The 15609-nt window shown below is 46.8% G+C and overlaps 1 protein-coding gene and 1 non-coding gene across 12 annotated transcripts in view; one reads left to right on the forward strand and one right to left on the reverse strand.

Moving 5' to 3' along the window:
• The window catches only part of aak1b (AP2 associated kinase 1b), a 146770-nt gene extending 135515 nt beyond the window's left edge, over positions 1-11255 (reverse strand). For 6 of the 11 annotated variants that reach the window (XM_085970972.1, XM_085970969.1, XM_085970967.1 and 3 more), the window contains exon 1: positions 10870-11253. In XM_085970972.1, the coding sequence (XP_085827098.1) occupies positions 10870-11044 (175 nt within the window). In that variant the 5' untranslated portion in view covers positions 11045-11253. Of the gene's footprint in view, positions 1-10869 lie in introns of all 11 variants that reach the window. The other 5 variants (XM_085970973.1, XM_085970976.1, XM_085970974.1 and 2 more) reach the window with 2 other exon arrangements.
• trnaw-cca (transfer RNA tryptophan (anticodon CCA)) lies at positions 5927-5998 on the forward strand. The gene has a single exon. It is a non-coding gene; the product is annotated as a tRNA-Trp (tRNA).
• Positions 11256-15609: the final 4354 nt, after the last annotated feature.

The following is a 15609-nucleotide window of genomic DNA, read 5'->3' on the forward strand; positions in this document are numbered from 1 at the left end:
GGATGGATTTTTGAATATTAAGGGAATCAAGGGATATGGGGATAGTGCGGGAGGGTGGAGATGAGGTCGAAGATCAGCCATGATCTCATTGAATGGCCGACTCCTGCTCCTAGTTCTTATGTTATTCTCCCGAATCAGAGCCATTGGTTTAACAGACCGAGTCCCAGGTTCCACTTTTGGGGCATTGCATTTTCACAGAATCACAGAAACCCCACAGTGCAGATACAGGCCATTTCGGCCTATCGAGCCTGCACCGACACATATCCCACCCGATCCCCGTAACCCCCCTAACACTAAGGGTCAATTTATCATAGCCAATCATCCTAACCCGCACATCTTTGGACTGTGGGAGGAAACCGGAGCACCCGGAGGAAACCCACACAAACACGGGGAGAATGTGCAAACTCCACACAGTCGCCCGAGGCCGGATTCGAACCCGGGTCCCTGGCGCTGTGAGGCAACAGTGCTAACCACTATGCTGCCATTTTGTCCATTTTTCTTTGCAAAATCCAGTGAACTTGGCAATAAAAATGTGCTGCTCTCCAAAAATCAGTACATCATCTTTCTGAGAGTAGAAGGTGGTGGTCCAAGCTACCTCAGTTCCCGGACCTCCCAGGCGTTCTGAACATGTCAAATCCAACCTCCCACAAGACCCATTTCTGGCTCGGCAGTCCAAGCACTTCAGCTAGATGACAATTTCGCTCAGCGTTACATAATGCTGGGCAATGGATCACAAGCCTGCAGCCGAGATCAATGCTGTTAAAAGGAAACAGGAGGCAGATTTTATTATTCGATCTCCCTACCTATTTTTCCTTCTCTTCCCCCCCCTTCCCCCAAGAAACAGCACACATCGCCAGCATGCGTTCCGTAGAAAGGCTTTGCCAAGAACTCATCCAAAGAGTCCACAATTGGAGAACCCATGTTCGCGTTGGGTGCCTTTCAAGTTTAAGGCCCTTGTTGGGGGGTCTCCGCTCATTTGGACTCTGCTACTGGAAATACTGCATTGTTGGCCAGTACACACCCAGAGGAACGGTAGAGCAATGTAGCATAGTTAACCCAATCAAAATAACCTCCTCAGCCAAACAATACCGCCAAACTAGAACCAAATGCATCACCCAATCAATTTATTTTTTATACAGGGCCAGAAATTCGGGTCCTCACGGGTGAGTACGCGCTGGGTACTCACGCGTAGGGCCAACCAAAGTGCCGGTTTCGTGCATGCGCGGGAAACCGGAACTTCCGTTCCCTTGAAGGAAGGGGTTCACAGGTCGAACGCGTGCGCCGGAGAGGCAGCGCATACGCCTGGAACATCTGTTTTTTTTTGCAGGCTTCTCCAGGAGGGTAAGTCTCCAGCAGCTACGCTTTTAAAAAGCAGTTGCAAGGCCTGCTTTTAACAAGGTAAGTGATGAATTAAGTAAAATTTAAATTTTTTTTCCACAGGTTTATTATTTTTAAATACTTTAAAGAAAGGTAAGTTTATTTTTAGCCCAGTTAAAAACTATAATTAATGTTTTCAAAAATTTAAATTATTGTTTAAAATAGTTATTTTATGTAATTTATAGTTACTTTAAAAATGTGATTTTTTAAATTTATTTATTTGAAGTTTTAGTTAGGTTTTGGGGCCAATCTCTTCATAAATTTGACAGGTCTTCCATTGGCTCTCCATGGCCCACGTGATCCTAGGGATGCTTCAAACTAACTGCGCCCCTGGGATACGCAAGCACTGCGTGCCTGGAGGAGGCCCAGGATCGGAATCCCACGCGGGCCCACAGCACAATGGCAGGCGCGCTAGGTAAGTGCAGGTCGGGGGCTTGCACCTGCGGGAAGCCTCCGACCCGAATTTCTGGCCCATTATCGGTGATACAGGTTCACTAATTGGACTATAACAAAAAAAAGGTCTACCTCCTCTTTAGTCTTCCCGATGACTGAAATATGACGCTTCATCCTATCCTGCAGTGTGTTACGTCACTGCATTCCACTCAACGCTGCACTTTTCCACTATCGCTAGATCTAGTCACTCATTCCTCATCACTGCCGGCTTCCCTTTGTTTCTCAATATTTTTACTACATTGGAATGACAAAACCCCCTCACTTGGTATGGTGTAATGCAGCGAGAGAGGAGCAAAGGTTCATCCAACATCACTGGTTTTGGAGGTCAGTGGCTGTACGTTTGCTGGCCGTTTCCACTGGATTGCGGCAAACAAACACTTCTAAAGGTACGATAGCAAAACACTGCGGATGCTGGAAATCCAAAATAACAACAGAAAACGCTGGAAAAACTCAGCCGGCCAGGGCAGCATCCGTGGAGAGAGAAACAGAGTCAATGTTTCAGGTCGAAGACCCTTCGTCAGAACTGGAAAAAAGCAGGAAATGGAAAGCAGGTTTAGGGGCTGGGAAAAGGGGGAGGGGATGAAAGGACAAAAGGGAAGGTCAGTGATAGGATAGAAAGCAGGAGAGATTAAGAGACATTGAGAGATATTCAAGGCGAGAGGAGATGGTAATGGGACAGGTTAAGAAACAAAGGATGGCTCTAGATGGGGTGTGAATTGCGCTGGCAGAGTGAAAGACAGCTGCCATGTGGGAGGGAAGTAAAAAGGCCAAACAAAAAGTGTGGATAAAAAAAGAGAAAATATATGCGATAGGGGCCGAGGTTATCATCTTCTCTTATTCTTAGGCAGTCCCTCGGAACCGAGGATGACTTGCTTCCACATTAAAAATGAGTTCGCAGGTGACTGATCGAGTCCAATGCGGGACCTACAGTCTCTGTCACAGGTGGGGCAGACGGTGGTTGAAGGGGCGGGTGGGTGAGGTGCTTGGGTTGACGTGCGCTCCTTGCGCTTGCTCCCGGCGAAGAGACTCGAGATGTTCGGCACCTTCCCGGATGCTTCTCCTCCACTTTGTGCGGTCTTGGGCCAGGGATTCCCAGGTGTCGGTGGGGATGTTACACTTTTTCAAGGAGGCTTTGAGGGTGTCCTTGAAGCATTTCCTCTGCCCACCTGGGGCTCTCTTGCCGTGCCGGAGCTCCGAGTAGAGCGCTTGTTTTGGGAGTCTCGTATCGGGCATGCAGACAATGTGGCCCGTCCATCGGAGCTGATCCGAGCGTGGTCAGAGCTTCGATGCTGGGGATGTTGGCCTAAGCAAGAACACTGATGTTGGTGCGCCCATCCTGCCAATGGGCCGAGGTTTATGATCTGAAATTGTTGAACTTCTAAAGGTACTTGGGTGCTGGCAAGTGGTCTCCCAGCATTGCAAATCACATTTACCTCAGCCATCAACTCTTTCAGGGGGGAGGGAGGAAGAAAGGAGGATTGATGAGATAGAAGCGGGACACAGACCCATGGGGGGGGGGGGGGGGGGGGGGGGAAAGAAAGGAGGATTGAGGAGATAGAAGCGGGACACGGACCCATGGGGGGGGGGGGGGGGGGGGGAAGAAAGGAGGATTGAGGAGATAGAAGCGGGACACGGACCCATGGGGGGGGTGGGAAGGAAGGCAAGATGAAAATAAAAGGAAACATAATGCAAACAACTTCTGCATTTAACCAGACAAAAGGCTTTCTTTTCACAACAGACTGTGGGTCCAGATAGTTTATGCATGGATCAGCATTTCTGTTCAGCGCTGTTAAAAGAAGCCACTCCAAGACCCTTGGGAACACAGCCCACTTTACAAAATTGGCCGGTATTTTCCCCAATGCCTACGGGTCTGTATGGGCTGTGTACACAACCCGTAGGAACTCACAAGTTTCGGTTTCAGGCCGTGCGAAGCACAAGCGCCGAAAACCGACACTTCCGATCTGCCAAGAATCCTCTTGACTGATCGGACGCCTGCCCTGGAGAAGGGCCTCTGCGGGGGGGAAAGAGTTCCGCTTTCTGCACAACCTCCGCCCGCTGAAAACCCTTAGAAATCTTACGCCTGGTAAAAGCAGGCGCAAGTTTAAAAAAAAGTTTTAAAAAATAATTTTCCCCATTTATAATTTTAAAAACTTTAAAAATAGATGTTTATTTTTAGCCCCATAAAAAAATTCTCAATTTAATTTGTTTAAAATATAATTTAATGTAATTTTAACTAATTAAAAAAAAATTAATGAATGTTTTGATGTGCTTTTTCAGTGATCCCCATTCATACTTTTGACAGGTCTATCTGTCAAGTGTATGAAGGGAGATTCCCTTCTTCGGTTGGTTCCCCATGGCTCACGTGATCCCAGGGATGTTTGCGAACCGCCTGCGCCCCTGGGATACCTGGGCCTCGGCGCATTCCGACTGTGGAGAGGCCCAGGAGCGGAAATGGCTGGACCTCGGGAGCCCTCAGGTGAGGGGCGTAGATTTTTTCCAGATCGGAGACCTCCACACGCAGGAAGCCTCCGATCGGAAATGACAGGATATTATGTTTGAATGTCAATCTGAATCAGTACACCTTGAACAAACACCCATCACCGCTGCTGACTTCTAAAAAGGACATTTGAAGTGCGAATGTCCGATCAGAATCCGCCAGTCGATTGGCCACATTCACCATCCCCAGAAATAAAGCTGAGAGCTTCGTACTCTAAAGACAGACTTACATTTAGATAGCACCTTTCCCAAAGCGCTTTACAGCCAATGAAGTACTTTTTGGAAGCGTAGTCACTGTTGCAATGTAGGAAACGTGGCGGCCAAATTGCGCACAGCAAGCTCCCGCAAAAACCTTAGCTCTTGCTTCCAAGTCCTCTTAGAAAACGGACTGCGCCCCTATAGCGACAGACTGCGCAACCCACACTAAGCAAACAAACTCCTGTGCAGATTTTCTCAGCGGTTTGGTTTGGAGACTTGAACACGGGTCCCCAGCTGACCAAATAAAAAGATCCGATTTCAGATTCTGAGCATTCACAAGTTTCCTTTTTATGTCTTGCCCTCCACCACATTGAGTTAATAGCTGTGCAACCGAAAAAGATATTCTACAGTCCGCACATCAAGATGGGAGTACCCAGCTAGTCAGATCATGTTTTTCCACAGCGTCTGTCCCGACTCCCCAAATGACCTCCAGTGACTAGTCAATCCTTTGCGGCCTTCACTGTTTTCTCTGGACGTCGCTGCATCCGGTGCAAATGCACAACAGATTTTTCTGATATCACATCCCACCCCTGCCGCAAATGCTAACCGAGAGGGGAAACACACCAAGGGGGCTTCAGATTAAAAGGCACTAAATGATGTCGCTGTACAAGGAACGTTTGAGGATTAGTTGGAGGGGCGAGTCGGAAATCGACTCTGCCTGCGTGGATTGCAACCTGTTAAACATACACTGGGGAGCTGGGACCCTGTGCACTGGCCAAACAAGGTCCACAGCCGGTTGGGCTGTAAACTTGGTGGAAGACAAGCAATGGAAACGGTGAGGTCTAGACAGGTTCCTTCCACAACATCGTCAGCCAAAAGATCACTTGCGAGAAATAAAAGTTAGGTCACATTTAGTGAAGCCATTATCCTAAATACGGCAGAGCTTGTAACGTTCGGTACTTGCAATCACTTCTTCTATATTCTAAATGGCTCCGATATAAGCATGCCACATTCACTGTCGAAATACAACTAACTGTATTCCAACACACTCCTGGCTGGCCTTCCGTCTTCTGTAAACTTGAGGTCGTCCGGAACTCTGCTGCCCGCGTCCTAAGTTGCACCAAGTCCCGTTCACCCATCGCCCCTGTGCTCACTGACCCACATTGGCTCCCGGTTAAGCAACACTTCGATTTTCAAATTCCTCCACAGCCTCGCTCCTCCCTATCTCTCCAACCTCCCCCAGCCTCACAACCCTCGGAGATCTCTGCGATCCTCTAATTTTGGCCTCGAGCACCGCCCCCCCTCACCAGATTTTAATCGCTCCACTGTTGGCGGCCGTGCCTTCAGCTGCCAAGGCTCGAAGCTCTGGAATTCCCTCCCTCAACCTCTCCACCACTCTCTAGACCTCGTGGCGCAACGGTAGCGCGTCCGACTCCAGATCAGAACGCTGAGTGTTCAAATCACGCCGGGGTCACAACTCTTGGGGGGCATAGTTTCAGAATAAAGGGGTTGCCCATTTAAAAACTGAGATGAGGAGGAATTTCTTCTGAGGGTCGTAAATCTGTGGAATTCTCTGCCCCAGAGAGCCGTGGAGGCTGGGTCATTAAATATATTTAAGGTGGAGATAGACAGATTTTTGAACAATAAGGGAGGGATGGGTTATGGGGAGCGGGCAGGGAAATGGAGCTGAGCCCAAGATCAGATCAGCCCTGATCTCATTAAATGGCGGAGCAGGCTCGAGGGGCCGAATGTCCGACTCCTGCTCCTACGTCTTATATTCTAATGTTCTCTCTGCCCCTCCTTTAAAACACTCCTTAAAGAAATAGGAGCAGGAGTCGGCCACTTCGCCCCTCGAGCCTGCTCCGCCATTCAATAAGATCATGGCTGATCTTGGGCTCAAAGCCACTTCCCAGTCCGCTCCCCATAACCCTTCACTCCCTTATCTTGCAAAAATCTGTCTATCTCCACCTTAAATGTATTTAATGACCCAGCCTCCACCGCTCTCTGGGGCAGAGAATTCCACAGATTTACGACCCTCTGAGAGAAGAAATTCCTCCTCACCTCAGTTCTAAAAGTTATTCTGAAACTGTGCCCCCGAGTTCTAGATTTCCCCACGAAGGGAAACATCCTCTGCATCTACCTACTTAAAACCTACTTCTTTCATCTGCCCCAATATCTCCTTATGTGGCTCGATGTCAAATTTTGTCAGTGTTACGCTCCTGTGAAGCGCCTTGGGGGCGTTTTATTACGTTAAAGGCACTATAGAAATACAAGTTGTTGTTGTAAATGTGGTTTACAACTTTCACGGGCTGCAATTGAGCCAAATTAGGAAAACGAACTGCAATTTAAAATTATTTTTGGACGGGAAAGCCATACTCTTTGAAGGAAATTGCGTTCCTGGCCTATTCTTGGTGTCTCACATCAAAGCACATGCCTGGTCAAGGCAGTGGGCAACTCGTTCCCACCTCTGCCATTGAGAACAGGTGCTCAGAACTGTTTATGGGGAAACAGGGCCTCAACTTTACTCCCGGCCTCCACACATGACCAACAACTCAAGCACGTGCCCATGGAGTGAACATGCCCGAACAGCTCGTTTCACAGATTCGGTTTAGGACTCCAATGTACCACTTCTCGGACAGACAATGTGTGACGGTTACAAAACTTGCATATTTTTTTTAAAAAAAGGAATATAATTAACTTGTTCAAGGAAGGGGGAAAAAAAGGAGATAGGTGAGCAAACGCTCCTGCTGCAGACAGAGACACACTGCGCGATGAATCCGCTTTGCATGATTGGAGGAAGGTGTCAGCCTTTGGCTCAGTGGGTAACACTCTCTCTCTCTCTCTCTCTCTCTCTCGCCTCGGAGTCAGAAGGTTGTGGGTTCGAGTCCCACTCCAGGGACTCGAGCGCAAAATCTGGGCCGACACTCCAGACACTGTTACAGTTTAACAATGAGACGTTAAACCGAGGCCCCGTCCGCCCTCTGAGGTGGATGTAAAAGATCCCACTGCACTATTTCGAAGACGAGCAAGGGGAGTTCTCCCCGGTGTCCTGGCCAATATTTATCCCTCCATCAACATCAGTAAAACAGATGATCTGTTCATTATCACACTGCTGTTTGTGGGGGCTTGCTGTGCGCAAAAATGGCTGCCGCGTTTCCCACATTACAACAGTGACTACACTTCAAAAAAAGGCTGTGAAACACTTTGGAACATTTTGAAAGGCGCCATATAAATGCAGGTTCTTTCTTTCTTTAACAGGATCAGTTTGCAATGAAGCTTCTCGGTTCCTGCCAACTTCAGTATTATCATTTGCAAATCAAAGAAAAAAATAGGACTGAGAGAGGAGGGAAAAAAATATCAGCCAGGGTTGCTGCTCTCTAATTACTCTACTGGGAGATGTTCCTGTGGTGACGTTTGGTGAGAACATAGCAATTATACACCCCCCCCCTCCCCCCCCCTCCTAGTCAAATAACCCACCAATAATCACGACCTATGCTCACACAAGGTTGGCCTCTTCAGGCAAGGTGCTGAGCTCCACGGCGCACCATCCCAGCACGAGTCAGTGCCTTCAGGAAAAAGCCCCGACAGAACCAAAAATTGAACGGAAATCACAGTAACTTAAAACTTTGTAAATCATTTCAAAGGATCTTCTCAAACACGACACAGACCCTTTAAAATTATGTGGATTCACCAATGCAAGAAAGACTTGCATTTCTATAGTGCCTTTTAGACCACAGGGCGTCCCAAAGCGCTTTACAGCCAATGAAATATTTTTTGAAATGTTGTCACTGTTGTAATGTAGGAAATGCGACAGCCAATCTGTGCAAAGCAAGCTCCCACAAACAGCAATGTGACAATGACCTGATAATCAGTTTTAGTGATGTTGGTTGAGGGATAGATATTGGCCCAGGACACCGGGGAGAACTCCCCCTGCTCTTCTTCAATATAGTGTCGTGGAATCTTTTACGTCCACCTGAGAGAGCAGACGGGGCCTGGGTTTAACGTCTCATCGGAAAGACGGCACCTCCGACAGTGCCGCACTCCCTCAGCACTGCATTGGGAGTGTCAGCCTGGATTATTGTGCTCAAGTCTCTGGAGTGGGGACTTGAACCCACAACCGTCTGACTCAGAGGCGAGGGTGCTGCCCACTGAGCCACGGCTGACACAACTGATCCTAAAACACAATAACAGTCAGCTATCATTTCTCAAACACTTATATTTTCTACAAAATAATTTCCATCTTGAAGGCATTGTTTTGGGGGGGGGGGGGGGGGGGGTTGGATATTACTATTTGCACTAATTATAGTTCTTTGCAAGACTTGGCGTGATAATGATATTTAGAATGCAATACAGATTGATCAGTAATAGTATACTGGATGCAGGTCTGTGGGTAATAATTGCTGCAACTGCACCAGCAACGCTATGATAATAAATGAGGATTTCAGTAACAAAACAAGTTTTACAAATCACAGCAATACTAAAATTAATGCCGGTCGATCAGTAATTATATTGGCTTCAGATCCATCAGCAGTATGCCAATATAACTGCTACAGGACCATCAGTAATACTGTGAAGAGTGCTGCAACTGTGTCAATAAAACATGCTCCAGATTGATCAGTTGTACAGCTAGGACTGTTGTGAATCTGTCAATAACATTACTACGTTTGCTGTTGGTCTATCAGTAACATCACTTCTATCTGCAATATAACTGATGAGGGTCCATCAGCATTACTGGGATTGCTGCCAGTCTATCAGAATATAATTACCGCAGATCTCAGAAATAGCACGAGAATCGCTGGCTCCATTAGTAATGTTACTAAGGCTGTTCCAGGACCAAGAGTAATAGCATTGCTGGAGGACAATGAGCACTGATGTATTCACTACAGGTCCAGGAGTAATATTACTGCGAGTGCTGATCTCAGTTATTACAGGATTACTGCAGGTCTCGGTAACAAACCCAGCAATTCTAGTAACCTCAGTAACATTAGTGGGACCGCAGAGGGTGCAGTTTCATCATTAACGTTACTGGGATTGCCGTAGCTCTACAGTAACATCAGTGAACCTACCGATTTGTTGTAAAAACCCATCTAGTTCACTAGTGACCTTTAGGGAAGGAAATCTGCCGTACTTGCCCGGTCTGGCCTATATGTGACTCCAGACCCACAGCAATGTGGTCGACTCTTAACTGCCTATTAATGGTCGAGCAACCTACTCAGTTGTACCAATCCGCTACAAAGAAACCTAAGCGCCGTGGGAGCACCTTCACCACACAGACTGCAGTGGTTCAAGATGGTAGCTCACCACCACCTTCTCAAGGGCAATTAGGGATGGGCAATAAATGATGGCCTTGCCAGCGACGCCCACATCCCGTGAACAGATTTTTAAAAACTGAGATTGCTGGCTCCATCAGCAATAACGGTGGGATTGCCGGATCAGGAACGGCAGGATTGCTGGATCAATGGGAATGCTGGATCAGTAATATTGGGGTTGCTGGCTCCATTAGCAACATTGCTGTGATTGCAGCAAGTCTACAGTGATATTGTTGGGCTGCTGGTTCCATCATTAGTTGAATTTCTGGTCTGCTTCCATCAATCAGTAATAGTACTCGGCTTGCAGGGGGCTATCAGTAATAATACTAGAACTGCTGGAGTAATGCAATAACTGGAAGGGGAAACACTAGAATCGCTGGAGCAACAATGCAAGAATCGCTGGAGCAACAATGCAAGAACTAGATGGGGAAAATGCAAGAATTGCTAAAGTAACAATGCAATAATTGCTGGAGTAATAATGCAATAACTAGAAGGGGAAATGCAATAATTGCTGGAGTAATAATGTAATAACTAGAAGGGGAAATGCTAGAATTGCTGGAGTAATAATGCAATATTTGGAATGGAAAATGCAATAACTGGAGTAACAATGCAGTAAGTGGAAGGTGGTGAAATACTAGAATTGGAGTAACAATGCAATAATTGCTGGAGTAACGATGCAATAATTGCTGGAGTAACGATGCAATAATTGCTGGAGTAACGATGCAATAATTGCTGGAGTAACGATGCAATAATTGCTGGAGTAACGATGCAATAATTGCTGGAGTAACGATGCAATAATTGCTGGAGTAACGATGCAATAATTGCTGGAGTAACAATGCAATAATTGCTGGAGTAACAATGCAATAATTGCTGGAGTAGCAGTGCAATAATTGCTGGAGTAACAGTGCAATAATTGCTGGAGTAACAGTGCAATAATTGCTGGAGTAGCGATGCAATAATTGCTGCAGCCAGGGTGCAGTGACCGGCCGGCCGGCCGGCCGGGGAGGGGAGGGGAGGAAGGGATTGATTCTCTCACCTTCAGCCACCACCTCCTCCACCGTCACCTGCTGCCGCCCCACGCTGAACACCCGGCCGATGAAGCCGCCGCCCGGCAACGAGCCTCCGCCGGCGCCTCCTCCTCCACCACCGCCGCCGCCGCCTCCGGAGCCCGAGCCCGCCGCCTCCCGCCGCGCGTCGAAGAACTTCTTCATTCCCCTTTCTCTCTCTTTAATTAAAAAATATATCTGATGATGAAGAAGATGCTGATTTCTCGCTCTCTCTTTCCTCCTCCTCCGCCGCCTCACACACAGGGGGTGGCGGGGGGAGGGGAAGCGGCTGAGGGGCGGGTGCACCAGGCCGGCCTTCCCCCCTCCGTCCCCAAAACTGAGAGCGGAACCAAAGAGCGGGGACAGTGGCGCCGCCGGAAGCTGCCCCCACCACTCCTTTCACCACCAAAATGTGTTTTTTTTAAATTATATTTAAAATGAATAAACTCTACCACTAAAATCGGAAGTGAAAATTAAAAAAAAAATCCTAATTGTCTTTTCAAACATCAGCGGTTGAGCCCTTGGCTTTAGAGGCAAGCGCTATCGCAGTGCCTGCTGGGAGTTGTAGTTTGCAGGCCGGCGGGTTGTCATGGAGACGGGCGCCGCTCGGCGCGCTGGCGGACTACAACTCCCAGAGGCCATGGCGGGGCAGCCCGCCGCTTTTCCAGTCTTGACAAAGGGTTTTGACCCAAAACGTTGACTCTATTTCTCTCTCCACAGATGCTGCCTGGCCTGCTGAGTTTTTCCAGCATTTTCTGTTGTTATTTCGGATTTCCAGCATCAGCAGTATTTTGCTATCTGACCGCTGCTTATTTTCCTTGGCATTAGAAACTATGGGGGGGGGGGTCAATTGATAAGTGATAATCGGCGGATTGATAAAACATTTATAATTTACACCTTTGGTTATCTCTCTGCCGAGGTGTGATAAAGGGCAGTTAGAAAGATTACCTGTAATCATCTGGCAGTGTTCTCTGACTATATATGCTGTGCCTATATGCATCTCTTCACTTCACCTGACGAAGGAGCAGCGCTCCGAAAGCTTGTGATTTCAAATAAAGCTGTTGGACTATAATCTGGTGTTGTGTGACTTCTCACATTTGTCCACCTCAGTCCAACACCGGCATCATCACATCATTTATAATTTACGCTTGAGCGAGCGAACGGAGGACTGAATAGAAACATAGAAGATAGGAGCAGGAGTAGGCCATTTGGCCCCTCGAGCCTGCTCCGCCATTCAATGTGATCATGGCTGATCATCCAAATTCAGTACCTGGCCCCTGCTTTCTCCCCATACTCCTTGATCCCTTTAGCCTTAAGAAATATATCCAACTCCTTCTTGAGTATATTTAATGAATTGGCCTCTACTGCCTTCTGTGGTAGAGAATTCCACAGGTTCACCACTCTCTGGGTGAAGAAATTCCTCCTAATTTCTGTCCTAAATGGCCTACCCGTTATCCTTAGACTGTGACCCCTGGTTCTGGACTCCCCGAGCATCGGGAACATCCTTCCTGCATCTAGTCTGTCCAGTCCTGTCAGAATTTTATAAGTTTCAATGAGATCCCCTCTCATTCTTCTAAACTTCAGCGAGTACAAGCCCAATCGACCCAATCTCTCCTCATACGTCATTCCTGCCATCCCAGGTATCAGCCTGGTGAATCTTCGCTGAACTCCTTCCATGGCAAGAACATTCTTCCTCAGATAAGGCGACCAAAACTGCACACAATACTCAAGGTGTGGTCTCACCAAGGCCCTGTACAACTGCAGCAAGACATCCTTGTTCCTGTACTCAAACCCTCTTGCTACGAAGGCCAACATACCATTTGCCTTCTTAACCGCCGGCTGCACCTGCATGCTTACCTTCAGCGACTGGTGCACAAGGACACCCAGGTCTCGTTGCACTTCCCCTTCTCCCAATCTATTGCCATTCAGATAATAATCTGCCTTCCTGTTTTTGCCACCAAAGTGGATAACCTCACATTTATCCACGTTATATTGCATCTGCTTCTGCCCAATCACCCAACCTATCCAAATCATTCTGGAGTTTCTCGGCATCCTCCTCACAGCACACACGCCCACCCAGCTTTGTGTCGTCTGCAAATTTGGAGATATTACATCTAGTTCCCTTGTCTAGATCATTAATATATATTGTGAATAGCTGGGGTCCAAGGACTGATCCCTGCGGTACCCCACTAGTCACTGCCTGCCACTCGGAAAAAGACCTGTTTATTCCAACTCTTTGCTTTCTGTCTGCCAACCAGTTTTCTATCCAAGTCAATACCTTGTCCCCAATCCCATGTGCCTTAACTTTACACGCTAATCTCTTATGCGGGACCTTATCGAAAGCCTTCTGAAAGTCCAAATATACCACATCCACTGGTTCTCCCTTATCTATTTTACTAGTTACATCCTCAAAAAATTCCAGTAGATTAGTCAAGCACGATTTACCTTTTGTAAATCCATGTTGACTTTGTCCGATCCTGTCACTGTTTTCCAAGTGCTCTGCTATTGCATCTTTTATAACGGACTCTAGCATTTTCCCCACTACCGATGTCAGGCTTACCGGTCTGTAATTCCCCGTTTTCTCCCTACCACCTTTTTTGAATAGTGGGGTAACATTAGCTACCTTCCAATCCATGGGTACTGTTGTAAAATTCATTTTCATCCTCTCCTATGGCAACTGTCTGGAAAGTAACTATACCTGAAATGTTAAGGGCCAGACTACTCAAGCACTGTACTTGTTAATTCAGCCATGCCACCCCAGATCATATAGCACTATATGACATTTAAAAGTAATGTGCCACAAAATTTTTAAAAAGCCAAGGCAGAAAACACTGCAGGAGGCTCCCCATATTATATGTCACAGAGAACAAGTTGGGCTTAAACCAACTTTGATCTTTACTTTCTGTAAAGATCATGGGGTTGATTTTCAGTGTGCCGTGAGGCGGGCTTTTAGGCGTGCGGGGGGCTAAATCCCGAATTCGGGGGTGCCGACACCATCCCGCCCAAAACCCGCCTCCATGTAAGTTTCAAAGGAGGCGGGTACCTCCCCGCACTGGGACCCGCCGACCCGAGGCGGGAAGGGATTAGTGCCAATTAACTGCCTGTTAACAGGTAGTTAACAGGCAGTTTTTAGCCTAATCTCTATTTTGAAGGTTGTCGTGTGGGATTCCCGACGGCTCCAAACCACGCCAAGTTAGAGGAGTCGGGCCGTCGGGTTGAAGGACTTGGAGGGGTCGACATGTCAGTGTTCAGGTGAGTGATGGGTGCATGAGTGCAAAGGTAAGTGTGTCTAAAGTGTGTAAAGAAGTTTAAATTACCTGTACTTACCTTTTCAGCCTTCCTTCCTCTGGGTTTCGGGAGTCCATCATTCAGCCGGCACAGAAAGCAGAATGGCCGCGAGCTGTCAAAAGTGATAGCCTGCAGCTTTCAGTGCCAGTGAGATTTCTAACTGAGTCTGCGTAGAAGGACTCAGGTTAGAAATAAGACTGTCAGTGTTTGACAGCTTCAAACAGCTGTGAAACACTGATATCTCATCTGTCAACACGTCTTGACAGATGAAATTTCAGTCTGTGACATCACCTGTTGCTGGGTGGCCCTTAATTGGCCTGCTGAGCCCACTGGGCGGGCTCAACAAGGTCAATCCAGTGAAAATCGCATGGATTGGCTGCATCTCGATGGAGGCAGGACTACAACCCGAAAGTTGTAGTCCCGCCTCCTTCCCGACTTCTGAATGAAAATCCAGCCCCATCTGTCAACATCTCAAAATATTTCAAATGCAGTCACTCTAAGTTACATCAGTTGTCAGTTAATATTGGAAATATATACATCTAGAGGGAAGACAGAAAAGGAAGAAAAACACTTCATCTTGCTCCATACAGTCCACAGAATTGTTCAAATTTAATAGAATGCAAGACAAAAATCAGTATGTTTACCTATAGTGGTAGGGAAGTGCAACTGGTCCAATGAACAAGAAATGCATTCCAAAGCCAAAAATATATGCTCAATGTATTACGCTTCCACATATAGAAAGCCTCTTATACAACCTGCCTTAATTGCCTTTGAATCTAAAAATGAAAGTCATTGGCCTTTGGTATATATTGTTGGACCAGCAGTTCATAGCATGGCCCAATGTACATTCCAGTTACTGGATCCAATATCCTGGAACTCCACGGCCTTATTTTTAAGTGCTGCAACAACTATGTGACATTAAAGGTATTTAGAGGAGCTCAGTTTTCCCCAATCTTTAAACAAAACATCCACTGTTACAGTCAGGCAAAGGTAGCTGTAGGAAGATCTCTGGACACATTTCAATGATAGGATGGACTAATCCTGGATGTGTTCCAATGGGCAATTAGATTATGAGGAAAATTAAAATATGGCATGTTAAGTACCATTGTTGAGAAGCATAGAACTGGCTTTAACATTATAGAAGATTTGCATCATGCAAATTAACAGCCACAATACCCCGTTTCTGTCATTTCCTTCTCTAACTTTTAAGGGATCTTTCATTTCACGTTAGTCTGTCCACCATAACATTTTCAAAACCTTCATGCCTACTTACATAAAATCTGTCTTGTGCTATTACTAATTCAAAGGAAAAAATCCTAAACTATGACTGAATAATTGAGCGATGCCTGTAGGACTGGCGTATACGGGTTCTTTCTTTTCTTGGTTTATTAAATAGTGGCAGTTTGTACTGTAAACATTATTGATTTACCTGTAAAAATGTA

This window comes from Somniosus microcephalus, chromosome 30 (genome assembly GCF_052327205.1).
Source record: "Somniosus microcephalus isolate GS21.2 chromosome 30, FLI_Smic_1.0, whole genome shotgun sequence".
Lineage (NCBI taxonomy): Eukaryota > Metazoa > Chordata > Chondrichthyes > Squaliformes > Somniosidae > Somniosus > Somniosus microcephalus.